This window comes from Anopheles bellator, chromosome 2, assembly GCF_943735745.2.
Source record: "Anopheles bellator chromosome 2, idAnoBellAS_SP24_06.2, whole genome shotgun sequence".
NCBI classification, from domain to species: Eukaryota; Metazoa; Arthropoda; class Insecta; order Diptera; family Culicidae; genus Anopheles; species Anopheles bellator.
Genome location: NC_071286.1, coordinates 30,248,201 through 30,274,306, shown reverse-complemented (window position 1 = coordinate 30,274,306; position 26,106 = coordinate 30,248,201). Strand labels below are relative to the sequence as shown.

At 48.6% G+C, this 26,106-nt stretch overlaps 2 protein-coding genes across 3 annotated transcripts; both read left to right on the top strand.

The window, feature by feature from the left end:
- Positions 1–1,203: 1,203 nt before the first annotated feature.
- On the top strand, positions 1,204–8,607 carry LOC131207354 (mucin-2-like). The gene is made up of 6 exons (XM_058199965.1): positions 1,204–2,806; positions 3,019–4,594; positions 7,335–7,498; positions 7,573–7,715; positions 7,797–8,003; positions 8,071–8,607. Exons 1-6 carry the CDS (start codon positions 1,204–1,206, stop codon positions 8,530–8,532), a joined length of 4,155 nt encoding a protein of 1,384 aa, XP_058055948.1. The 3' UTR covers positions 8,533–8,607.
- A 596-nt stretch (positions 8,608–9,203) lies between these two features.
- Positions 9,204–26,095, top strand: LOC131212087 (uncharacterized). Of its 2 annotated transcripts, none has more exons than XM_058205822.1 (4): positions 9,204–9,611; positions 20,633–21,072; positions 22,474–23,871; positions 23,946–26,095. In XM_058205822.1, exons 1-4 carry the CDS (start codon positions 9,582–9,584, stop codon positions 24,910–24,912), a joined length of 2,835 nt encoding a protein of 944 aa, XP_058061805.1. In that variant the 5' UTR covers positions 9,204–9,581; the 3' UTR covers positions 24,913–26,095. The 2 variants fall into 2 exon arrangements, with proteins under 2 accessions (XP_058061805.1, XP_058061804.1); XM_058205821.1 differs by lacking the exon at positions 9,204–9,611 and adding an exon at positions 14,349–15,400.
- Positions 26,096–26,106: the final 11 nt, after the last annotated feature.

Genomic DNA, 26,106 nt, shown 5'->3' with positions numbered 1-26,106 from the left:
GAGGAGCGTCAGTCAAGTGCGTATCGGACCGACAGTTTGCGGAAAGAAAAGCTTACAAGACGCTCCGAGTGCGAAGAAGGTGCAGCAACAGAGCATAGTAGCAGGCTTAGACTGTGTATGTTTATGTGCCCGTCAGTTGGAGTGTGTTAGTAAAGCGTAAGTGTGTGCCCATTTCGCGAACGGGACCGTAATAGCGAAATCAAACGCGCGAACCGCAGCAGCAGTCCAAGTCCGGAAACAAACATGGATCTCGAAACGATGACGACAACTACGGCGGGCGCGGCAGCGCAGGAGGCTACACTTTTGGCAGCAAAACCTAGCGTCACTCCGGAAGCGAGCGAAAAAGACACGGTGGCTGGTAAAAATGGTATGTCATTCCTGCTATATGCTTTCTCCGGACCAGTGCTTCGAATGTTGGTGGCCACAAATCCACACACACTCAAACTATTGTTTTGTTTTGTTTCCAACCATTTCACCCGAACCGAAAGGTAAACAATTTTGTTTAAAAATTCGAGTGGAATGCTGATCATTGTTTATGTTCGCACTTTGTTTCTCCTGTCCACCAAAACAAACGTCTTGTCGCTGCTTATTTTTTGCTAATGTTGTTTCTTACCCCTTGTGCCTTGGGCAGGTTCGGCAGCCGATTCAACTGACGGAACGGGGAAAGACAAAGCTTTGGCTGGTGCACAACTGGAAAAGGTTAATGATGCTTCATCGCCTGCGAAAAAGTTTACCGAGGTTGGTGCTACACCACCAAATACTACCACCGTCCCTAAGTCCGTTGAATCACATAAAAAAGTAGTGGATTCCAAAAGTCCCGCCAAACAACTGTCAGATACAACTGGTGGCTCGGCTCACGAAGTAAAGAGCGCAGAAAAGACGCCCGCAGAAGGCCGGGGTAGCGGCGAATCCGTCGCCCCGCAGGCGGAAGGCGATTTAGAGCATTATGATGAGCTGGTGCAACGATTGGAAGCGATTGAAAAGGGAGAAGATCCGGCATTGGTGAAAGTGACAAAGAAAGCCGACGATGCAAGCCATCAGAATGGTATGGTGGACAATGTCCCCGGGAAGCTGCCAGTGGAGAGTCAGTCGAAAAAACAGCCGCTACCTACCGAAAAAGACGCTTCCGTCCGTGGGAACAGTGCGTTTGTTGGCTCGACTGTCAGCAAGTCCGATGCAAAGCCAGCAGAAGAAGATTTAACCATGGCCTCCGGAGGGACAGTGCCACCGAAGCAAGAAACTGCTAGTTCCAGCGTAAAACGGAAGCTTTCCGAGTGCACTCCGAAGGTCAATGAGCCAGACACGAAAAAGGTTCACATCGGAGATGTTATCGACAGCACCGGAAGGAAGACAACTGTTACCGTCGATACAGAACAAAAGGTAACCGTTGGCAGTCTTTCTGCGCCAGTGTCCGAATCGAGTTCTGGCGACGTGCCGATGGAAAAACCACCCTCGGTTGAAAAGATGGACGTGGACGCGTCGCCCGAGCCTGAAACGTCTTGCTGCGAAAACGTGGACACACTTCCCGACACGGAGCCGAACACGGAGACGGAAGGTGAAGAGAAAACGGAAGAGATAAGCTCATCGGTGGCTGATCAATCGACGCGAAAGGGTGACGATGAAATGCTTGAAAGCAATTCGAATGTGTCCAGCTCGGATGATAAGCGCACGGGAGCAACGGAAAGTGTAGGGCAACCAAAACCCCCGGACAGCGAGGTTTCTGCATCGGCATTGCCGACCCCCTCGGAAGTAGAGGCCATGGATGTCGATATGGAAGCGGATGTGGATGAGGGTGACCTGCCGTCGGGACCCATAGGTCCACCGGTCGTGGAACCACCGTGTGTGAAGAAGGTGGCATACTTGTGTTACGATGATGAGCACCCGGATGGGAAAACGGCTCCGAAGCCTGAACCGTCTTCGGGAAAATCCACACCTGTCGCTAGTACATCCACAAAAACGCCCACAAACATTCCATCGGCTGTGGCCCCCAGTATGTCTGCGAACGAGGGAAAGATGGAAGTTGATTCGGTGCCCAAGTCAACGAGTAGAAAACCAGCAACTCTACAGGCTGAAGCTGTTGTCGATAGCAGCATCGCTGCGGAAGCTTTAGAGCCCGTAGTGGCAACCAGCAAGAAATCGATCGCTTCGTCCGCCATCAGCACAGCAAAAGTTTTGGGCGAAAATGTTGTTGAAAGCTCACAACCATCCTCCAGTAGCGACTCGAAGAAACAAGCATCTGACAAGGGTGTGGATGAACAACTACGGGCTACTGTTCACCGTAGCGCACTGCTGGCCAAGGCAAGCAGCACGCCCAACACCGGCACAACCGGTAGCCCCGCAGCGACCCCGTCAATGAATCCTTCAACGCCGAATCCAGTGATAGCGTCAGCTGTGAGCTCATCGAACGTGTTCAGCTCCACGCCAATCCACAAAAACTTCGAACACAAACCGGTGAACTCCGGAAACGTGAGCAAAATCACCAACCCTTCTTCGGTTGAAACCAGTCGAATCGAAGCGGACGACGCTACCGAGCATTCGTCCATGGCAGTTAATGCTGTGACCACTGGTGAAGGCAATGATACGACCGGTGTAGCGACGGCTTCCACCACCAAATCGTTGTCAGCATCAGGTGGAACACCCTCCAATACCGAAACGGCATCCCCCAGCACGGAGGCAGCCTCCACTTCAACGTCACCCAGTGCCAGATTGACCCCGCCTAAAAAGGATCCGCTACTAAAGCACGAACATTCGAGCAGTGGCACCAGCCTGAAGACAACCGATTCATCGGAAGTAGATTCATGCACAGGTACAAACCGAGAACAATAGTGATGACCATGACAGGCATTCACGTTAGTGACGTGTGACCTTAATTCCTAGTGAATTATCAGACATCAGACGAAAATAAAAAAATGATAGACTTACAACGGTGACGTCAACGATTACAATAGATGATACTTTATATTAATGCTTCTTCCAAATTCTGGCAGTTAGTAATAATGTCCATTTTTTTCATTTTAGTGACATCGGAAATGAATACAGCCGAAGAGATCGCCATGTACGCTAACAATGCGCGCAAATACAATGGCATATCGTCGACTTCATCGGACGTATCGGAGTTGGGTGCAGCAAAAGCTGAAGTTCTGAAAACGCCCGTCGTCACCATGAAACAGGAGGAAGAGAGTAACTCAGCGCTCAGCTCGTCACCGGTCACGAAAGTTGACCTGGTCAGTGCGATACGGCCAACTACCTCGCACCAGCAGCAGTATGAAGTCAGCATATGGTTCGAAGGACGAGATCTGCAGTTTCTGTCGATAGAGAAACTTGGCAACCAAGCCAATAGCACCACACCCGTAGGAGATTCTCCTATGCACGCAGCCAGCATCGGGAACGATGTTTCGGGGACCGATGGTTCGCTGAAACAATCGACCACCAGCACCACCTCCAACGGAAGCGTGACCAGTTTGGGCCCGTTTGCGTTGCCAGATAAAAGGCTCACGGCGTCGACCGTCTCTTCGAATAGCTCCTCTGGCTCCGTGGCTGCCAGTCTGATCACTCACCAGTCGAGTGTGAAGCCCAACGTGCCACAGGTTAAGCAAACGGTCATAGGACCGAGTGCACTGTGCGATTTGATGATCGGCGAGTTTAAGAAGTTGAAGCGAACATTTGCACCGCACGGTGTCGATGACGATGGTCGTTCGCTAGATGCGCAGTTAGAAAAGACTCCCAAAACGCCTACCAGCTCGCGTGGTCAACGTAAAGATGCGTTGTCTGGCAAAAAAAGTGCATCCCGCGCTCAGAAACGCGCAGAAAAGATGGCGGATGGCAGCGACGAGGAGGACACCGACACTGACTTATTCACACTGAAGGCTTCCTCCGGTTCGCCGGCCACCAAGCAAGCGACTAAACGGTCGAAGGGAACCCCCGAATCACCGGGCGTATCATCCAGTCACGCGGCCGCAACAAAGACATCGGTGATACCCGAACCGAAGCAGTTCGATATTTGCTGCCTTGCACGGTGGACTGACCGCAAGTACTATGCTGGGCGCGTGACAAATCAGCGGGGCGACAAGTACGTCGTCATGTTCGAAGACGGCTGCTCGAAAACACTGGCACGCGATGTCATCGTGTTCGGGGAGGACGGTGTGCTTCCCATTCTGAATCACTCGATCCACGTCCTGACCGGTGGTGACACCTATGAGCCCGCCATTGTGGAGGAGGTTAAGCGCAATGATTCGTCGAACGAGGTGGTGTACGCTGTGCGAACTGCATCGAGTACGCTCGAGATCGCGGCTAGTGGCATCTATCTAACCGACGAGCAGGCAAAGTGGATACATAACGCTTGCAAAAACAAGCCCGACCCGATTCAACAACTTTTGCTACAGTCTGGGGCTGCGGACGCTGGAGATGATGGTGAAGGTGCAACAACGGGTGGCGGTGCTGCTCGTGGAGCTGGAACCGCAACCGATCAAGCAGGTGGCGATAAGGGGTCACGATCAACGCGAAGCAAACGAGGCTTTGACAAAACGATTACTCCTGGAACACCGGAAGCGGGCTACTCGGGCGGTGTCGGTAAAAAGGGGCGTCGCGGACGAAGGTAAGAGATTCGAAATCGAAGTAGTAGTAGGACTGGGAATGGCAAACGCTGTCTCTAACACCCTAACGCCGTTCGCCCTTAACTAGAACGACCGTTGACAGTGTTGAGTGTTGCGATATTACGTTCATACCTTTCTTTTTTCTCCGTGTGCTTTCGTGTACTTGTAGGCTTTCGTAAGAACACACACTTCAGCCAGCAATCGCGATCTTCTCTTCCAAAACGCCATTCCAAAAGCTAAATCTTCTTTTAATACCACCTTCAACAGCGTCTCTGTATACGCACCGTTTCTGATTGTCTACTCCCGATTATTGTTACTGCTGTTAATAACTGAACGCAGTTTCTAAGTGGGGCCCAAGCCATGAGGACAATTTTTTATATCTTCTGTTTATTTTTGAATGGTTTTTGATAACGTTTTGCAAGTGTTTGGCTCGTTTCATATTCGTCTCGCGATTATTATGCAAACAGCATTTTAGCTTAGCCATAGCCCTCTTGTGGTGCTTCAACATCAACTAAATCAACACTATACACCGGAGAGAGATAGGCATAAAAAGAGGGTCCAATGGGTCCATATCAAACTGAAAACCAATCCATCGAACATCTGTTAAAAATTGATCACAGGGAAAGCCGTGAACAAAAAGAGACCCAGCGCCATTTGGGTTCGCCGTACTCTGGCGGTACACAGTGATGCAAACTCTCAATTCCTTCAAACACACGCACATAACCAGAAACAGCTACACTAGATACATTGCACACACAGGTCAAATTGTTTGGCATTCCGGAAGTAGGACGAAAAATAGGGTCTCCAACAATTCTCCCTGAGGCAGTAGTCTTTAGTGGCCGGGAAAGTTACGATACGACCATTTTTTAGATTCTACGTAGAAGGTGCGACAAAAATAAAGGCGATAGTAAGAGCATGAGACGGTGGTCCGTGAGAGCGGAGTAGATCATCTAGATGGAATTATCTCTTAAGTTGTACTAGTGTTTAAGATAGAGTAGCAAAATACTGCTAGACGATTGGCATCGTGTTTGGTGGGATGATATGGGAAGCGGTCGCAATTTTTACGTCATCAGTACACGCAGTCAAGAGAAAAGCTGGCGAAGCGAATACGAAGAGTAGTACACTTGCCGTGTATATTTTATTCACCTACACGCCGTCATAAACGACGAAGGATCTTCGAACCATGTTTCACATTTGATTCTCAGTAAAAGTCACATCCCCGATTAGGCGTAGCTTTAGCTTTAGAATGCTATTTCCAGCGCTCGATTCTCGATTCCGTTTTTTCAGAGCCAAATGTAGCGAGGTGTCGATAGCGCTTAGTACGCAAAATCATTTGGCAATCTTGCAATGCATTGGGGGCACAATAACGGGATAAATTTTAGTTCAATACTATCCGGCCAAAACGGTGTAGCAGTGTAATGACCACGAAGAGTAGCAACGGTGCGCCATCGATTAGTCACAAGTTGTATGATAGCTTCCGTTCCCTGTCACTTTACTGCATTTTAAAGCCCACGATTCTGTATTAATTCGATACAATCACGCAAGAAGATTTTATGAGACAAATTATTAACGTACACAAATAATAGCCTGTAAGTTTGGGTGTGAAATCGTGAACGTAAATCCGCCGATGCCGCGAAAATCAGCCTTGCTATAGCCACGAGAGTATGTTGGGCACAGTTGGACTCGGAATGAGTGTTACAATCGTGGAAACATAATTAATGCCATGAAACCCATCATCCCGCGCATTGTAGAGAATGTAGGACAAATGACAAAACATTAAACAAGATATCAAAAACCGTGTAAAAACCCATCTCGACCTTTCCTTCGCCGTCGAAACCCTGCGAAAGGCCAACCTTATTTATATGGACAAGTAATACAAATATCAGGCTAGCTCATGATATCGATAGAGAATCGTAAGAATAATTGTGTAATAGATTTTAGCGTTGGATGAAGGAGATGGTCCGCGCCACCCTTTGGCCACAATCGAACTTGTACGAGGAAGGTAAATTGGCAATCGTCACAGGGGAATGGAAAACGAAGATTACCTGGCGCATAGTGGAAACTACATCGAGTGGCACCCATTAGTACGCCGAGGGATGCAGCAGTCATCAGCGCAGATGCAGCAGATTTGGCAGGCAGACAGGAGTGGCCAACGTTGTGCCAGCAGTTTTTTTGAAGAAATGTTGCTGATGAAAGTGCGTGAGGCGATGTGCTGCAAATGGAATCAAACGCAAACTTTACTCATTATGGAAAAATAAACAAGCGACAAAACAGGATATCGCATCAAACTACTTACTTACGCATCGGGCAGAGGTATCCAATAGAAGTGTAATCGGAAACAGGAGAGAGTGTTGATTGATTATTTAAGCATTTAGAACTTCTTAGCAACAGCTACCGAGCGAATGATTCATGCGAGTGTTGCGATGTATCTAATGTAAGGAATGCCAAACATCTTGACTGTGTTTTTGAAGCCGAAGTTTTGCGGCGCAAAAGAAAATAACATGTTGACGACGAGATGACTCTTGACGAACAACGGCTAGTGAGGGTCTAGGAGAAAATGAAAACTAGCTTCGAATTTTCCGATACACATGCTCTGTAGAGTTTAAGAACGACGTTAAATGCTTGGCAAAATGTTTGGCATTTTTTTCCATGGATGTGCAACACGACACACGAAGGCGGCTGCTGTTGCTAGAATGTTTATAATCGCGCTTTGAGTTATAGGTGGCATCCGTATCTTTGCAGAAACAAACTTCCACCCCCTGGTTCAAACATATCTGAGTGTAGCGAAGGGTCAGACACCTACGAAGACGAACAATCGGTGCCGCAGAGTCCGGAAGCGGGACTAGACGCAGTGGACGGTGTGCAGCCAGAACTGCAACGTACCGAACAGGAATCGGAGCTAGTTAGTAAGTGAGCCGATTGAAGGAACTTAGTGGACTGAGTTCGCTAAGATGTGGTTTCCTTTTTTTGCACCTTTCAGAAATCAATCTGATCGCGGAGTACTTTGGTGCGGATTATGATGAAGAGAATGCTGCTCAGCTGCTTGGTGCGATTCCATATAGCGCGAAAACGCTGTTCCGAAACAAGCATTTCCTCTTGAGTTGTACGATCCCACCGAAAAGTGTATATAATAATGTTCGTAATTTCGTTCAGCAGCAGAAGTAAGGAATTGATTCATACTGAACCATTGTCATTGTTTTGCAGGCTGACAATTATGAGCTCAATAGGGCCACGTTTAGTTCGGCACCGTTCGTGAAACAGCACTTGCGACGGCAAATCGAGGCCGGTGGCGGAAAAGTGTACAATTTTTTCGAGGATGTTCCAAAAAATAAGTACAAAAACTGCAAACTGATTGCTCCCCGTCCTTCGACGACGGCTTTGTATATTCAGTGCCTGGCGTGCAATATTGTGGTAAGCGATCAAGTTGCTTAGGTGGCGATCTGGAGCGACACGTTGGTCTGATTTTCGGTTTTTGTAGGCTGTTTCTCACGAGTGGATAGCTCAGTGTTGCCACGAGCAAACTCTGCTAGACCATAAGAATTACACGTTACCTTCCGGTTGGTCCTTTCTCGAGCAGCGGTACATGCCTTGGGGTGCTGGAAGGACACAAAATAAGCGATCCACACCGACACCGCTTTCATCGACTTCAATCAACGTGGCAAGCTTGAACAAAGACTTCAACGACTTTTGGAGCCGCGTCTGCCGGTTGGGTGGTGCCACGGTGCGTTTAATAAAGCGGGAGTCGGATGTCACCGAAACCCTTTCCGGTTACCTCCTAACCGATCAGGAATTCCCGGAGGAAATAAAAATTAAAGCAAGCCGCATCGGGTTGCTGGTGGTGTCGACCGTTTGGGTGGTCCAGTGCCTAATTAATGGCCGTATTTGCCATCCGAGCAGTCACGAGAAGCTGACCCAGATCTATCAAGAGGATGATTACTAGCCGCTGCTGATCGACCGTGGCTAAAGGCATTTTGTTGTTTGGTTCCCACTGTAATATTTGTTATGTTTACTGTATGGAAAAATGGAAAAGAGTGACCTAGAAGTCAACGTCTTTCAATAATGTTGATAATTTGCAATAAATCATTCATCAACAATAGTACGAGCTTTCATTTGATCATTCGTTGTGTTCCTCGGATTGGGACTATTTGGGGTTTGCAACGAGCGCATTGAATACGAATCTCGAATCTGAATCGAATCGTCGCCGCAGCCCAACTGCTCGAATCGAGCTGTTTGACGTTTGTCGAAGTTACACGTTGGAACTTTCTAGTGGTCATTCATTGCATGTGCGGCGTACACACTGTCATTCGGTGAATTCCGTATTCCGTCTTATCGTTCGGTGCGAGGCTTGGTCCTTTCGTCTTTGTTATTGCAGATTTTGCGTGTGAAAAACACCAAATTGTGCAAAACCTTACCGGTCATCAGTGCGTTGTGTTTGCGAGCATCATTTACCGCGACTGTTGTCGGTTGCAAAGCCGTTCCGAGAGCTAACTGGCGCAGCGAATTGTTTCACGTGCTAATCTATCCGGGATACCAGGTCAGAAAAGTTGTGTGTAAAGAGCACCACTACCATCACTGCTCGCGCTTCGATCTGCTTACTCACCCGAAGTTCGGAGAAGCAAAGGGGAAAAAGAACGAGTTGCATCATCATTGAACAAAACTGGAAGGACTCGGAAGCGTAAACAAGGATCTATTCTCGCTTTTCGATCCTAACGTGCGTCGGTGAGTGTGCGTGCATTTGCTAGTCGTTCATTGTTGTGCAAAGTGCTTCGGGCTCTTTCGTAGAGAGTAGGCCTACTAGTTGGAGTAGCTTTGTTTACAGATTGTTCCGTGCAACGGTGTCAAGTGCTCCCGCGATCCAGTTTGTTGTGGGACATCCCATTTGTGAAAAAAATAAAATATAAAAGAAGCAGATCGACGACAACCCAAGCATTTCACGGTTCGGGCAAGAAAGCAGATCACCCGGAAGCAAATGAAAACAAATACTTCAAAATGAGTATACACGACGAGAATAATTATTTGGTAAGTCCTACATTCACTTTGCACTTTGCATTCCCGCGGGATTTCCCCCACCCAAAAGGACGCCAACAATATGTTTGCCATGCTGATAAACAATCTGTGCGTCAACAGCATATGGCACGTAAACGATGCCCGATCCGCAGCGCACGTTAATAACGCTGTTCGCTGCTGTCTGAATGTTGATGTGGTTCGTTATTTTGGATGCTTTTCTTTCTTCCATTTCGGTTGCATTTATGGCAATGGAAGACCGCGCACTCTGACGTGGCCTTAATGGGTGGCGCATTATTGCTGGTACCCCTGTTATTGCATCAGAAACAATGGCGTTGTTGAGTACGTCCTATCGGACGGGAAGAGGAGATATACCGATATGAAATGCATAACGCTATCAGTATCCGCAGACCTGCATACTTGAATGAATAGCCGGCGCCCCGCATACCCGCATGACCCCCGGTCGACCTAATTTACAGTCGGCCAAGGGGTATTGTAGGCTGTTTCTGTGAAAGTATAGGATCATTAGCGACTGGGCGATTAAAGAGTACCGCTGACCGTTGACGCTGAGCGAAACGATACAAATCTACGTTAGATTATGGAAAAAAGGTTGTACAGTAACGAGAAATTTTCCCTTAAACCTCAACTTCTTATTTTCAAATTTTCTTGACCGGATTCTGTTATAGAAACACTCTGTAATCATTTTTGTTCCGTTCCACATTACAGCTTTCCTTTAAAAAGTGTCAAAAAGCAGAAAACATAACATAAAATAAACAAAGATCTTTGGGAATAGATCAGTTAGGAAATTGGTGCCATGAGATAGGCCAGAAAGGAAGATTTCATTCGCCCGCCCGTTTCAAGGTTTGCTCAAACAATTCGCATGAGTGTTCCGATAACGCCATCCCACCGAAACGGTTGGACCTGCCTTTTCCCGCTTTCACGCAATCGGAACAGAAGCCGGGGGAGCGACATTTCGGTTTTGCGCAGTTATTTTTTACATTCTCTCAAAGAAAAGAACTGTTGGTGGCGTATATTTCGAGTGCCGTTGCCGCTGTGTTTGGTTCTCGTGCCAAAGAAGGTTAATGATCTAAGCTGTGATGTGTGGCCCGCGGTATTGATTTGCTTGCTAAACAGCTTATCACTGAGCTCATCCCATGCACGAGCCTGAGAGCCGAGATCGCGAAGCATTGCACCTTTTCGAAAACATGCCAAGTTCAAGGATGTTTGCTGCTGCAGTTTAGCAGCCATTTGCCGTCCGGTGACTTTCATCATACACGAGAGATAAGGTCACTATAGCGCATTAGTTGGTGGCGTCAAGAGCCAAAAAGGGAACATCTTCACTTGTGATGCTGTTAGAGACTCAGTGATCATCTTCTAGTTTCCCGAAGGCAGCAAACTCATTTTGATAAGCCTTGGGGGCGAATCGGACGTAGGCCATAAAGCTTGAATGATGAATGATGTTTTATTACACACCTTCACTCATTAAAACTAACGTGTGAGCAACAATAGTTTATTTACTCCGATCTTCGATCTTTCCGTCAAATGGGCTTGGAGAATGATTTTATCTTATGGTGGCTGGATGGAAAAAGGACAATCACAGAGGAGGTTTTCGAATATGCCTTTCATGCACCCTAATCTTTAGAACCTGTTTGAAACTCAGCGATCCTTTCGTTCCTTTCGAAGATGATTCTGTGAACCGGTTTAATTTTTTCTACGTACAATTGAACATTATTTCTTTTAATGGAATGAAATTGTTAATAATGTACAATAATCGAATGTTGATAGCAAAATTGAGTCAAACAATCCTATTCGTAAGAAACATGATGCAAAAGTCTTAACTAACCAGCATCATACCAACAAGGAGGACTTGAGAAAGGAGAAAACAAGAACCCTTGACAAAAACCAAAAGTAACATCATCATCATCAACATCGCCAAGGCGCGACGATGGCCAATTCTTCGGGCCAATGTAGAGAAGAGGTGATACCTTTAGCGTACAACTTCTTCCTCTACCGCGATCTTGCTGCTGCCCGGTGGTTGTGGTTTGCGTTTTCTTTCCACTGAAAGGATTCACAAATACGCTGACTTTGAAGCTTCTCTCTTCCGAGCTCTACTCATTTTCCTTCCATAATTCTTGCGCTCGTGGTTTTCGTGTTTCATAATTTATTTACCAACCGTTTTATTACTCTTCTGCTCCTCCTTTCGGCCTTTCCGCTCGGCTTCTTTGTGGATTAATCGGTGGTTCTTCTTTCTCTTGGTTCCGTGCCATGCGTTTCACCTTTCTTTTTTCTCCCCGCCACGGCTTGTGACTTCTTGATCGTCATTGTTGTGCTACTCTTCGTTCGCTGTGTCGGTTTGTGGTTTGCCGTGTTTTGAAGCCCGTCCGTCGTTGTTACCCGTTTGTTTCCTTCTTTCGGTGGCTCCACAGGTGAGCAGCCAACACCAACCAACGCAACACCACTAACATTATGGCCGTTTACTCCTTGCGTGTGAGTGTGTTCGAGCGAAGGAAATAACGAAGATTTTTCAATTTCTCCTTCATCGTGATCATCGCGCTTCCCTTTTGCTGAGCTGATTAATTCCTGGCCCCTCGTTGGGCCCCGTGAAAAGCCGTGTTTTCATTTCCGTGGGTGCGTTCCCGGGGGACGCCACCGGGGCATGTGATGGCTCCCGAGGGGGGGGCCCAGTTGGTGGAAGAGTTGAAGAACCTGGTCAGAATTCCGAAACCGTGCCCTCCAACAGGTTATCTTCAGTTGCGCGTCGGTTGTCGATCGGAGAAGTCGATTGCGTGTTGGTGCGCGCTGATCGAATCGTTTAATGTTCTGGCCTGGTGCACTGCAAGTGATTTACTAACAATTCATTACCATTTGTGACTGATTTTCGGTAATATGTGAGAGGAAAGCGGCGGGGCAGAGAAGGGCCTCCGCTAGACACTCGATCCGGAGGATGGCACGCTACGTAAGTACCGTCAGATGATTAGCTTCCCGCAAAATTGTAGATCCATTTTCTGCGCATCCGATGTCGCTGCCAACATCGGGAGCACCATCGCTGTTTGGGAAATCAGTTAGCGGCTAACAACCAGAACACGGTGGCGAACGGTACTTCCCGGGCCGGGCAAAAGATAACGGAATCCGAAAGCCTTAGTTGGTTGCGAACGGCGATGATGGTGATGATGATGAATGATGCTGATTGGTGCGTGCAATATGATCGCGAGGGGTGTCGGGAGCGTGTGCGCGATGATCGGCGGATGGGGGCTGCCGATATGTTCCGATGGATGGTGGCTTATCCAGATGTAGTCCCGAGGTCGAGGAATCGTTTCTACGTCGTATCTTATCGCCGGGAGTCGTTTAGAGGACACAGTACTCCGCCCGTCCGTCCGCCCGTGTATGTGCGCGTCTCCGGGATGGCTACCGGTTTGAGGCTGTTCTAAGCTGCCGGAGGTTGTGCAATAAAATAATGTACTAGATTGTAATGCGAGCGTGTGCGGCGTGCTGCACTGGGGCCTGGCGGAATGGCGGGGACTCAAGAAAACACATTGAATTGTGTTCTTTCTATCAAATTGTTGCTCTCCACTGCCGGTGCTCTGAATGTCCTTCAAATTCGAAGAACAAGAACACACGGCCTGGTGAGCAAGTGAAAGAGCTTTTGAAGGGTGCGATAAGATCTTATCAGCTGTTTACATTGCGGTGCCATGAGCGTGCCAAGCGTGGCTTTATGGCGTACTCATCATAAACGGGCTCCACTTGCCGTGCGTGTGCTCTACAATTCCCTTTCAACGATTTATCGATCCTTACGTGACTCGGTAAGATGATTGAGAAATTAGGCTCTCGTTAACCGCAAAACATACATACAGCTTCGGTACAGCTTCATGCCCGTTATCATGACAGAAAAGTACGCGAGCATCACACTCAACCGTTGTGTGTGGTTATGTTCCTCGTCTAAATCCGGAGCTCTCTATATTGGGCAACTTTGCCACTGATAACAATTATCTGCCACCAGCGGAGGGAAAACGCTTTATCGCTTGCCACAGTGGACGGCGGGACCGAGCAACCCTCGGACACGGTAAAGTAATGACCGAGAACGACGCCGCGCCGTCCCCCGGGGCGGAGTCCGCCTAGTTCGACTCCGGATTCGAGCACTGGGAACCTATAATTGCATTAGAATGGTTTTTTAATGCCATTCGTCAGTGCGCCGGTGTGGAAGCCGTTAAAGGGAGGAACATCTACCCTTCGGCACACCCTTTAGCTTGATTGAAGATCGTCGATCGTTCCCTGCCTGCCTGCCGTGACCACAGTTTTGCCACTCTGTTAAGGATAATGAATCCTCAAATATTGACAAATATTGATCGGCGACCAGGAGATCCAACAATAACCGGCCGTCCGAAAGAGACAGAGTACTGCCTGCGCGCTGGTGACAGGCAGAGAAAGGCACGTCATCATTAAAAGCGCCCATGAGCGGCCGGCGAGTGAAAGGGAGAAAGAAATGAGATCGGTGATCGCGAAAAATATGGCGGGTAAACGGCAATACAGGGCACGCAAGAAGGCGAAGTAGATCCTCGGCGCGCTCAGGTACGGCCAGACGGAGCGACAGAGAGAGAGAGAGACCCCGTGACGATGTAACACCGCGGCTGCTAATGGCTTGCGGAGTCGCTGATGCCGCCCGCCGTCGTCGTGGCACTATGTATAGCAATCAGCGAGCGGGCCTTCCGCTCGTCGACAGTTACCGTTGAGACTTCGCACCGTGCTGAGGTGTGTGATGAGCTCTCCCGCTTTCGACGGCCGCGGCCATTATGCTGTGTAGCCGGTTGCGACCGCAAATTTGCCGGCCGAAAGGGGAACTCGTGATGTGATCTTTGGTGTTTCTGCGATCGAGAAGTTCTCCGGAGGAACTCTGCTTCCTTCCAACCCGAGGTGGTCCCAAGATCAGTGGGCCAAAAGTGGTAGATTTCGATCGCCCAACGGATGCAGTGGTTGGTAGTAGTTGGTGCGGCCAAGGCGGAAACTTCAAGCTGTGCGCACGGAGCGCGTATGGCGAAAGTGGAATAGTTGAACGAAAAGCGAACTAAAACCAAAATATCAGTTCAACCATGAACGATCATTCCGAGTGTTGCGTGGCCGACGGGGAGATGATGGCCTACGGCGTGGTAGTTGCTGCTCGGAGTAGCAGCACCACCAGCAGCATCGAGCTATCGTGGACATACCCGAACCGGGGTGCGAGTTGCAGATGAAAATTCCATTACTTTCCACTCTATGCCACTACTCGTGACAGGATCGTGGTGACACGAGCCAGATGTTCTGTGTGCGTTGGTTCGGTTGGGTTGTGTGATTAAGGGAACCCAACCGGCACAGTTACTACAGTTCTCCAGACATTTTAGTGCCATCCGGCGAGCAGTACAGTTGTGGCCTAATGTTTCGCGGTTCGAGTCAGGCACCATCCACAGCTGCTTCTTCTTTTTCTGCCTGGCCCCTGCCCAAAGACATAAAAATCCAAAAACCATTCGACCGGAAACAGTGAGTGAGAGTTGTTGTGTATGTGTTGTGTGAAGCTGTGTGAAGCGCGCCCAGCAACAACGCCCGCGTGGAGATTGTGCGGGTTATTGAGTTTGTCGTGAAAGAAGCGGACCTCTCGGTGGTGGCCGCCATTGCCACAAACGAATTAAGGAGCAGCAACGCCAAGATTTACCGCGGAGATAGTGCAGCGAAGCGAGGTGTTCCCAGGCCACCAATACACCCCAGCTAACCGACCGGTGGTGGTCGGTGGAAAATCGACGAAAATGGAGGGCGATATGAACAATTTTCTCTTTGGCGTACGTATCCGATCGCACCCGGGGGGCACTTCTCTTCGCTACATGTTTACTGCAGAGAGATCGTGGTTTTCCTTTCCTTCGTCGAGGTTTTCGGGGGTGATCGTGTTTTGGGGGGTTCAATAACCAATCAATGGAAGGGATATTTTTCCATCCTCAGATTGCTTGCGTGTCGTCGATGGTTGATTGCGCATCGTCTTCGGTGCGGCCGGGCGTAATCTGATAGAGTTCTTTAACACTAGATATACCACACCAGTCATTTTGACTGGTCGGGCAGTTTGAATTGCAAATTTCCACTACACATAATTTTTTTTTCCGAAATGATGTCATGACTTTTAATAGCTCTAAGTAAAGAAAACATTTGATAATAAAAAAAAAATTTATATATGTTAGAAAAAAAAATAATTTTTTTTTTGGAGATTTATACCATACCAGTCAAAATGACTGGTTCTTGTTTCTATGAAGAACTTTAGGCCAAAACGGCAAATTTTGCTCAGAATATGATCTATTGATCTCTGAATCGTAGGTTGGGCACTCCAGACCGTTGGTGTGTGCAACAAAAAAATTGTTTACCCCCACCCCTTTCCCTTCTCCTCCCGCCGACATCCCAATTGATGTACCCATGATCGTCAACAGGTTGGAAGCCTCTACAGTTTTTGGGTAAAATTGGGCAATTTCGCAAGCAAAATTGAAGGCATTTCTTGCAATATTGTACGCACGTGGAGCATACGAAGGAAATACTTTGAGACTTCAATATTTGTGGAGCAACAAATGGGGACCATCCTTTTTCCAGTGCTGTGAGTCGACGTGATTTTACCGAGATCCTACAGCACATTCGTTTCGACAATAAAAATTAGAGGATTCAACGTTTGCAAACAGACGAATTCGCTTTAGTTTCAACAGTTTGAGAAAAAAAATTTGAAAATAGTCAAAACTGCTTCAAACCGGGAGCTTATATTACCGTGATTTGGTATGGTTTTCTGTATTTAGGAAAAGAGGAGGCTCGAAATGCCTCAACGCCCCTAAGCGAATTTGTGGTAATGAAACTTCTTGAGCCGTATACCATGAAGGGAAGAACTGTAACAACCGATAATTTCTTTACAAGTATTCCTTTGGCAATAGGGCTAAGATCTGAAAACACTTCTTTGGTTGGAACTATACGCGCAAACAAGAAGGAACTGCCGAAGTTGCAAACTGAAAGAAGACAGCATGGCGCGTTTCTCAACGTTGTTATACACTTGCAATGGATGCTCGCTTACTGTCTATAAGAGCAAACTAAAAAATAAAGTGCTTATACTTAGTACAAGACATAAGCATGTAAAAATTGGTAAACCTTCTAAGAAATTTCCTGAAACTGTATCATTTTATAATGGAACCAAATACATGTCAAAACTCGCACCAGCTGAGTTTGGCTCAAACTGCTTGAAAACTATCCGAATTTTGCTGAGATTTACCCAGATTTTGTATGGGAGCCCCCCTTTGTAAAGAGGGGAGGGGTTTCAAACATTCACCAGAACATTTCCCCATCCCTTAAACCCCCGCCTGCCGAATTCGGCTCGATTTGCTCGAAAACGTTTGTATGGGACGTTACGCACGAGACGTTACGTATGAGGCGTTACGTTACGTTACGTTTGTATGGGAGCCCCCCCTCCCCGAAGGTGTGGGAGGGTCAAACTTTCCTATTCACAATCCGGGGTCACAAAACTACTCTGTGCCAAATTTCACGCGGATTGGTTCAGTAGTTTTAAAGAAAATGCGATACACACACACTAATATATAGATTATTCAACAAAGTGATAAAAATTAAGTGTTTTGTTATATAAAAATGTATACAAATCCATTTATCGTTCACAATTAACATTACTAAACTTGTTTTATCATTTTTATGTAGTGAATAAACACTTGAAGTCATAATAAGCGATTTTTCATACGACCAGTCATTTTGACTGGTCTGGTATAAATAGGTATATTCAAAACGGTGGTATATCTAGTGTTAAAGGAGAGGGACCTACCGCTCTCCAGGGATGATCAACGTTCGATCGCGTATTTCCACATCGGCAGATTGGATTGGTCATACGTGGTTGTTGGCCATGGTATAAGAACAAATATGCATACAGCTGCTGTTAACGGCAAGCGCTTTTCTCTCTGACTGGTGCCTTATGTATCTGGCCCCAATGGACCCGGCACGTCTTATCTGCCGAGGGGGACTGTTCATGCTTCAATGACCAAGTGTTACTTCACTTTCTTTCCGTTCTGCTTTCTTCGTATTATTGCGAGTGTTTTATGATGCTCCACACAGTGCCCCGAAGCTTCATGTAAATTGTAACACCAAAACACTAGTGTTCATCTAAAATGTTGAACCACTTCCACCGCCTTCGCTTCACAATGGCGCTGGAACCTGCACGAAAAAGCCGGCAATTCGTGCGGTGGTATGTGTTGGGGTCGCCCTACGGCTAACCACCACGTCAACAACCTGTTCGGACCGGGGATGCTCCCGGCGGCAGCCCAATCGTGCCGGGCGGGGACTGTTGCTGGCCTCCGGCGCGCCTCCCCCATTGCGTGCGTGTTGGTGAGTGCGCGGTACGCAAAGCGCGCCGTATCGCGGTTATGCCACGCATCCATTCTCGCTCGCGGTTCACGACTGGTTTTTTTTTCACAGCCGGTCTGTCCACCATGCTTCAGGGCGGGTGTGGGTGTGCGTGTCACACTCTGTCACGGTGAGCGAAGCAAAACACGTGCTTGTGGTCGCGTAGAACTGCCGACGTAAGCAAAGCGTGCTCCGTTTGCTCGGAGCTTTTCCAGCGTTGTCCTATCGCATAAGCTGGCGCCAAAAATGGAAAACCCATTTCCCAGAACCGCGCGCTATAAACATGTATCGCGTATCGATCGACCTCGTGGCTCAAGGTTCGACGCCGCGGTACCGGTTTTTGCAGCGATGTGCAAAAAATTATCATATTCGTCCAAGCCAACCGGCAAACCCGGGGAGGGATAGCAGCGGTGTTCCGTTGGATGAGAATGTCAAAATGACGCAACCCGTCCGCAGACTACAAATTCTCGTTCCCGTCCCCACCAGGCTCGTGTCCTGCGTACTCTTTCGCCGTGGTTAACATTCGGCGGCCGTGACAAGTCGGAGCACCACCACCACGACCGGCACGAGGTTATGCGAGCTTTCTGCCGACGCCATTGTTGACCTCAATCTCGGCACTGGTATGACGTACCGTCGCGTCATCGATCGGCCTTTTTTGTGTGTCGATCGAAACCCATTTTCTATCAAAACGGCGTTGAAGTGGGTAGGTTTGAGGTCCCAAAACATGGACCCGAAACGGGTTAGACGCCCCAATGGGGCGGAGGAAATTCTTTCGAATTCTTTTTCCCGCATCCCGATCGTTAACGCAAACGCATCGCATATCCATAACGGGACACCTCGGAATGCTTGCTGTTTGTGTTTGGTGGAGACACGGTTTGTCGTTTCCGATTCCGATAGGTGGTCAAGGCAGGGACTCTGTCCAGGCAGGAGCATCGACAACAGCCTCGTGTCGATGGGTTTTTCTGTTTGTGAATCAACTGTGAGTTCCCAAATGTTGATATCATCGTCACGTCGTACATGAAACTGAAACCCTTCTTGAAGTGTAGTAAAACACAATAAGTTACTATCGACTGGCGACCCCCACGAGAAGAGTGTCGCCTTTCCTCCAGAACTTTTCGTGTGCCAGAACCCAGACTCGTGTGTGTCGCCACACCGTTTAGAAAGTTTGCCTTTTCTCGGGGTAAACATTTATGTGCACGTATGCGCCGTGCATTTTAATGTTCTTTTTCTGACGGGCCTGATGAGTCAGCTCTCACCTGGACGGTACACTGCTGACCTCATTAGCGTGCCCCGTTACACCGTTATGTACTTTGTGCTTAGTTTCTGCCTCCAGTGGTTCCCATTTTTGTGATATGCGAACCAAATTATTACTCAACTAAGGAGCGCTCAAAACACTCTTAATTGTTAATACAGTGATCGGTCACATTGACTGTCAGTTTGTGTGACCTATGGTCCCAAATTCCGTGAACGGATTTTTGCACCAAACTTTCAAAGAAACAAGCACGACCAAGAATTGCCTTTCACCACCGAGGCGTCACTTTCCGGGGCCCGCTACCGGCCACGTGCTTCTTCTCGACGAGATTTGCGAGTTCCCCAAAAACTGGTCCACCGGTTCTCACCCTCGAATCGGTTCGGTGGGGCCAGCATTCCGGTTTTGCCGGTCGCCGGTGCATATTGATCGATTTACGGTAACCAAATTTGGCAATACAGGCTGAAAAGTTCAAAGCATTAAGGGCACGGTTTTTGGCTGCGGACCGAGCGATTCCATGCGACTTGGCTTGCGTAACGGTCGGGTTTAAACACTACTGTCGGCGATTTTTGCACAACATTCGCGTGCTGCTGTAGCGTACTCGGAATCGGAGCACTTGTTCGGTGCATTCCAATTCCTTGGAGAAAGTGGTTACAGAAAGGAAAAAAGTATAATGTCATGTGTCCTGTCTAAAAATTCGGTTGTTTCCTCTCTCTGTCTTCGTGGCGGGCCCTGTCTGGCGAATCAGACGTTTTACGGGTTGTGAGTGTATATCTGCTGATTCGCTTCCACTGCAAACTTTCCATACACTCTCCTTTCCACGGAAGTGGCCAAGCATTGATTTTACCAGTGCAAAAACTATTGTTTTAATTAACGAACCCGTTGCGCGCGAATTACCGGGAAGTGAAAATAATCATCACAGTTTTTGACCAAGTTGTAGAGGTGGTTATATTTTACGATCGTGTGTACCGATCGTTTCGATATGCTTCGTGTTTGTTCAGTTTTTGGAAAACAGTACCTGCGAGTGGCCTAAATTGGGTTAAATGTCTCGGAACTAAGCTACACAACAACCACCTTGGGCGATTGTTTTTTGTTGTTGCTAATTTTACAACAATGTCACGTCATTCTGACCCTGGCCCTTTTGTAGGGCCTTTTTCTAACCGCCATTAGTCGCTTGGAAGCAACGACTAATTTAATATTGCACAACTTGTGAACACCCCCCAGTTGAGTGAGACTCAAGCCAACGTAATGCATCGGTTGTCCCTTTGGGTATGGCTTCACACGGATTGCGTAACATATGGTGGTCAGCGAGAATCCTGCGAAAAACAACCTTCTCCAGTCACTACTCCGGGTTAAAAAAATATTCTAATTCCTTTTCCGATTTTCTCCGTTTCTGCAGCAAGATGACTGGGCGACGGACGACTTCATGGACAGTCTGCTGAAGATGAACGACACGACGATGCTGTTCAATGAGCCGAGCACCGGCGAATCCGGTGGCACGGACGAGCTGGACGAATTTATGAGCCGCCTAAGCTACACTTATGCCGCACCCGGAGCCTTCGGGGGCGAGCAGCAGGTCATGTCGCCGCTCTCGTCGCACTCGGGATCGGACCAGGAGTTCCACGGGTTCCCCAGTGTGACCGGAAGCAGCAGCGGAACGTCCCTGGATGGCTACTTCGATGACGATCCCGCTGGCGACGCCGGAGGCTTGAAGGGCTCGATCAAGTCCGAACTGCTGGACGATGGCGACTTCAACATGCTAGACATGCTGGTATCAGTCGATCAGCCAATCTCGTCGGCCGCCTCCGACAGTGGACTCTCGAGCGACCATCTGGACTTGTAAGTTAACGCTTTGTTCAGCATTCCACCGTTCCATCTCCCGGAAGTTGTTCCGGTCGGTTGTAGTGCAGTGGTTTCACTTTCGGATGAAATTATCACAAAACGGCCCGTTTGGTCCCGGTTCTGTACCATTCGATAACGAAAAACACCACGGGCTCTGTCTGGCCCTTGCTATTTTTGCTCCACTGTCGTCGGCCTCCGACCGGTTTCTAGCATGAAATGAAACCGGCTTGCCAGAAAATGTTCCTCGAGTAATGAAAGGCAACCCAAAGGCAGCGCGATCGCGATCGTTGGCTGTAAAGAAATGAAGCGAATGACATTCACTCATGTCGCGGCCGCCTATTACTCTTGCGCTGCTGCTCCATTCGCGTTGTGTGATCAACAATAGCGCCAGAGTGGGCCAGAGTGGTCTGTGCCATCATCCCCGAATGCCAGTTCGCCCTATATTAGCATGATGTGAACTGCTTGGCTAACGAAATGAAACGAAAGACGGCCACTGTGTTGTGGCGTGCGTTCCCGCAGCATACAATCTCCGTTCTCGCGATGCATGGCGTACATTATAAATAATTCAGCCAGCGGCAACATGTCGGACCTGTAAACGAAGATCATCAGCATTTAGAACGAGGAAGCTAATAGAGAAGGCACATGCTTACATGACTGAGCCCTTCGGGAATTAGTGTCTTCTGAGAATGGTGCTGTCGCGCCGGGTTCCACTGCGTGCTCGCGCGAGCTGCATTCGGGCCTTTCTTATTTAACTTCATCTTCATCATCATCATCATCGTCATAGATCGCAAATGCGTTGAGCAGACGGTTTGCGCTTCGCCGCAAGTGGTGCATAGCAGCGGTCGTGACATCACTTGCCGGCAATCTCTCGTCTATGCCCAGAGGGCCGCAACCAAAAATCAGGTCAAAAATGAGACCGTTCGTCAAGAGTGTTCTCTTACGGCGCAGCGCAACAAGAAGTGGCACACGTGAAGCCGGGGCACCAGCTGCCCGGCGTCCAAAAACGATTGTCAAATTTAGATACCGATTTCGATAAATATAGAGGAACCGTGTCCTTCGCTGGCAAGAACTATCGCTATTCGCTATGACTGCGTGACAATTGCATTTATCGGTTAGCGTGGTTTGCTCGAAAACATTTAAAGTTTTTACAAATATTTTTGGTATTGTTTAATTTTTGAAATTTAACATAAATAGCTGTTTTAGGCAAGTGTGTTTACTTGCGAAAATTCTCAACAGTTTTGAATACAACTCACACGTTTAGTGTTAAATTTCTCCTTGACCTACTGCATTTTGAATATTGCGTCCTGATGCTTTTTTTTATCGGCTTGAAACTCAACTTCACTAGCATTGTAATTTGCAGTATTTGACAGAGGTTATTTCTCTCCACCTTCCTTTCAGGGACCCCAACACTGAATATGAAGCCCTCAGTCCGGCACTATCGTCACCTGGTCCCTCGATCAGTGAGCGTGGCGGTCAAAATTCGCCACCACACCACGTGAACCCGATTCAGCAACCGGTACCGGTAACGATGAAGCAAACCATGACGACGATTCAGTCACCGGTTCTTCCTTCCGGTTCTGACCTATCATCGATTCCGAAGCAACCACAGGTTATGCTGCAACGATCTGCTGCAACGCTCGCAGCTCAACAATCGCAGCCTCGTTCCGCAGTGATCAAAACCCAGCCACAAACTACCATGGCCAAGGCAACGCTCGTCACCACCAGCAACCCGTCTGTGGCGAATGTGGCCTCAACGCAACCGAAGCCGGTGAAATTTGCCACCAACAGCACTCTTCTCCAACAGCAGCAGCAACCGTTGGGAGTGAAAACGATCATTACCACCGGAGCAGGTGGAACGAAAAAGCTGCTCCCGAACGGATTTACCACTGGAAAGGAGCTAAAGATCGTTCGTATGGCCACGATGAAAAACGGTCAAACGGTAGCGGTGGCCAATGGTCTCCAGCCGGTAACGACAACCGCTCCCAGCAACAAGAAGTTTACGCTTCAGCTGAAGAACGGCACGACCGCCACGATCACCACCACAGGCACGGCCGGTCCGAAAGGAACTGCCACCGGAACGGTGCTTCCGAAGACCGTTGTGCTTACATCGGCCCCTGCCACGGTCAACGGATCGTCCGGTGTCGCCGGAGTGCGTAAAATCATTCGCATGCAGCAACAATCGCAGCAAAATGGCCGCCCCATACTGTTGCCGCTCTCGATACAGGACCTTCGTACGATCAAGATCGTGAACGCGAACAACTTGAAGGGCAGCAAATCGGCCAACTTCAAGCTGGCCCCCGCGAGCCTGCTGCAAAAGCCGAAACAGAGTTTTGTCCAGAGCAACTTGATCGTGAATGGAGGCGACGTGGTCGGGGACTGTGGCCTGTCCGATGCGGGTGGTCCAAGCTCGTCGGACTCCGAGAGCTACGTGTTTGACGATATTATGCAGCAGAGCAACTCGGTAATAGCGGAAGTCGAACGGCACCAGCAAAAGCACATTATCAGCGATTCTGACGTTGAACCGGACGGGGACGATTGCATGGACGACGATGACGACACGGAACTGGATGACATTGGGAAGGGCCGCAACCGAAACGGCACCTACCAGAAGCTCGTGCTGACGCCCGAAGAGAAACGGCTGCTGGCGAAAGAGGGAATCTCGCTGCCAACGAGCTACCCGCTGACCAAGCACGAGGAGCGCGAACTGAAGCGCATCCGGCGCAAGATCCGCAACAAGATATCGGCCCAGGACTCTCGCAAACGCAAGAAGGAGTACGTCGATGGGCTGGAGGAACGGTAAGTAGAGAGAATGGCAAAACAGAAGAAGGGGGTCACGCGTCACGAGCCACTTTCTTTTCATATCCTTCCAGCGTGAAACAGTGCACCGAGGAGAACCAGAATCTGGTGAAACGGATCAAGATTCTGCAGAGCCAAAATCACGATCTCGTCAGCCAGATGAAACGCATCCAGTCGCTGCTGACCAAGGGTACGAGCAAAACGACACAGCCGGCCACCTGCCTGATGGTGCTGCTGATCAGCATGGCGCTGGTGGCTGTTCCGAACCTGAAGCTTGGTAACACGACCACCCAGCAAAACATCCAGGATTCGCTCGAAATGTCCGAGCTGATGCAGGAACCGGCCAACGACAAGCTCCAGGTGGCGACAGCCGCCCAACAGAGCCGTCGCTCGCTACTGTTCGACACCAAGGAAAGTGTGGCCGATGAGGAGATGAACCTTGAAGAGATCATGTCGTCGTTCAACGCAAACTCGCTGATCGCCAACGAGCACGATTACTTCACCGAGGCGGACAGTCGACAGGCCTACGGCGAGCCACCGATGGCGAAGCGACAAAAGATTGCTCCCCTAACGCTCATCGACTACGATGTGGACGATGACGTGTGGAACGGTGGTGACAAAATACGCATCAAACAGGAACAGGCAGCTGTCACCATTAGCAGTACCGGTGGATCAGCGGAACTGTTTGAGCAGAAGGTGCGCGAGTTTCAGGACGCTCTGCACAAGTCGGCCTACGACAGTGACGTTACGTGCAAAGCCGAATCCTCGGAGCCAATCAGCGAGCTGATCGTGGATCGCGATCTGCTCGATCTGGTCGCCGCGAAGGGTACCAACGGGCTGTACGGACACCTGAATCTGGACGCGTTGTCGATGCCAGGGAAGGACGTCGAACATGTCGATGGTATCAATTTGCTCGTCGGTAACGTACCGACAGCGACGCTCGGAAGCAACTCACCCGGCGCAGATGGTTCCGATGCACGGAAGCTGAATGCTTCGCAGCAAATTCAGCAGCAAAACAACAAACGCAAGTTGTTACTCTAAGCCCCCTCGGGCTGTGTGCTTGTTGCTGCACTGTTCCCGGAAGTTCCGCGGAAGACGCTGGCTGTTAGATTCATCACTTGGCGGTCCAACAGAGGCCACCGAACGGCCCTTTGAACTGAGTGATGAACTCCCTGTGTAAATAGTGTGCGTGTGAAAAAGATTCCGTTAGGCAATGAATCGGCAAACGGTTCTTTGTTGCGTAGACTTAAGGTACAATGTGTGAGCGGCGGGACGCATGGTTGGCGCTAAAAGATGCATTTTAACACCGTTCAAAAGGGCTATCCCGAAGCCGAAGCCAGTCAACGGAATGGGCTATAAGCTAGCTGTTGACCCAATCTAACTTTGTTTAGCATTAATGAAAGCTGTTTCGTAAGAAATCTGTTCTACATTCAAGTATTGTAACGCATATTAGATCGACTTAAGAGCAAATGTGGTTTTCCTTTTTCCTTGTTAACAGTGTAGGTGAGTGTGTTTCTTGAGTAACGCCGAAAGTCCTTCACCATTCAATTACGTTTGGCAACTATCGTTAACTTCCATTGTATTTGTTTACCTTATTGTGTAGCGAATGTGTTTATTACTTCACTTTTCCTCGTGTTTAAGCTTTTTAGATGTACGATTCTCTGTGCAATTTTCGTTCACGTTCGCTAGCTTCATTTGTTTCTAAGCATTAAGACACAGTTTCGAGCTTGTTGCGTGCAAAATGGGATAAAAACCTTAGCCCTTACTTACCGCTCTATGATAGTCCTTTGCACCGACTCGTGCCAGCACCAAGGAATGTTGAACGCGAACGAATTAATGAAAACAGGCACTTTTGCATATACAGCTTGCCGGGTAAATTAGATTTGTAGCTAGGTTAGGAAGTTGGGTTAGCATTCGCCGAGTATCCTCGTACTCGTCCTGTTCGCTTTTTGTTACACATTGTAGGGTTTAAAGGCCACCGTTCGCTGGGCGGCGATTGCGAATGATTGATGGTTGCGGATAGCAACCTGTGAGGTTATGAGCGATGACCGTGGAAGACAGATTTCTTTAATCACAGCACACATTGGATGAAAACTGCACCACCGTAAACTGTGTAAAGGATTGCTTTCCTCTCTCGGTGCTTTCGCTACTTCTTCAAGTGCATACCATCAAGTTATAATCATTTAACAATTACCAACCTATACGGCGTAGTTAAATAATTAATCAATGTACATA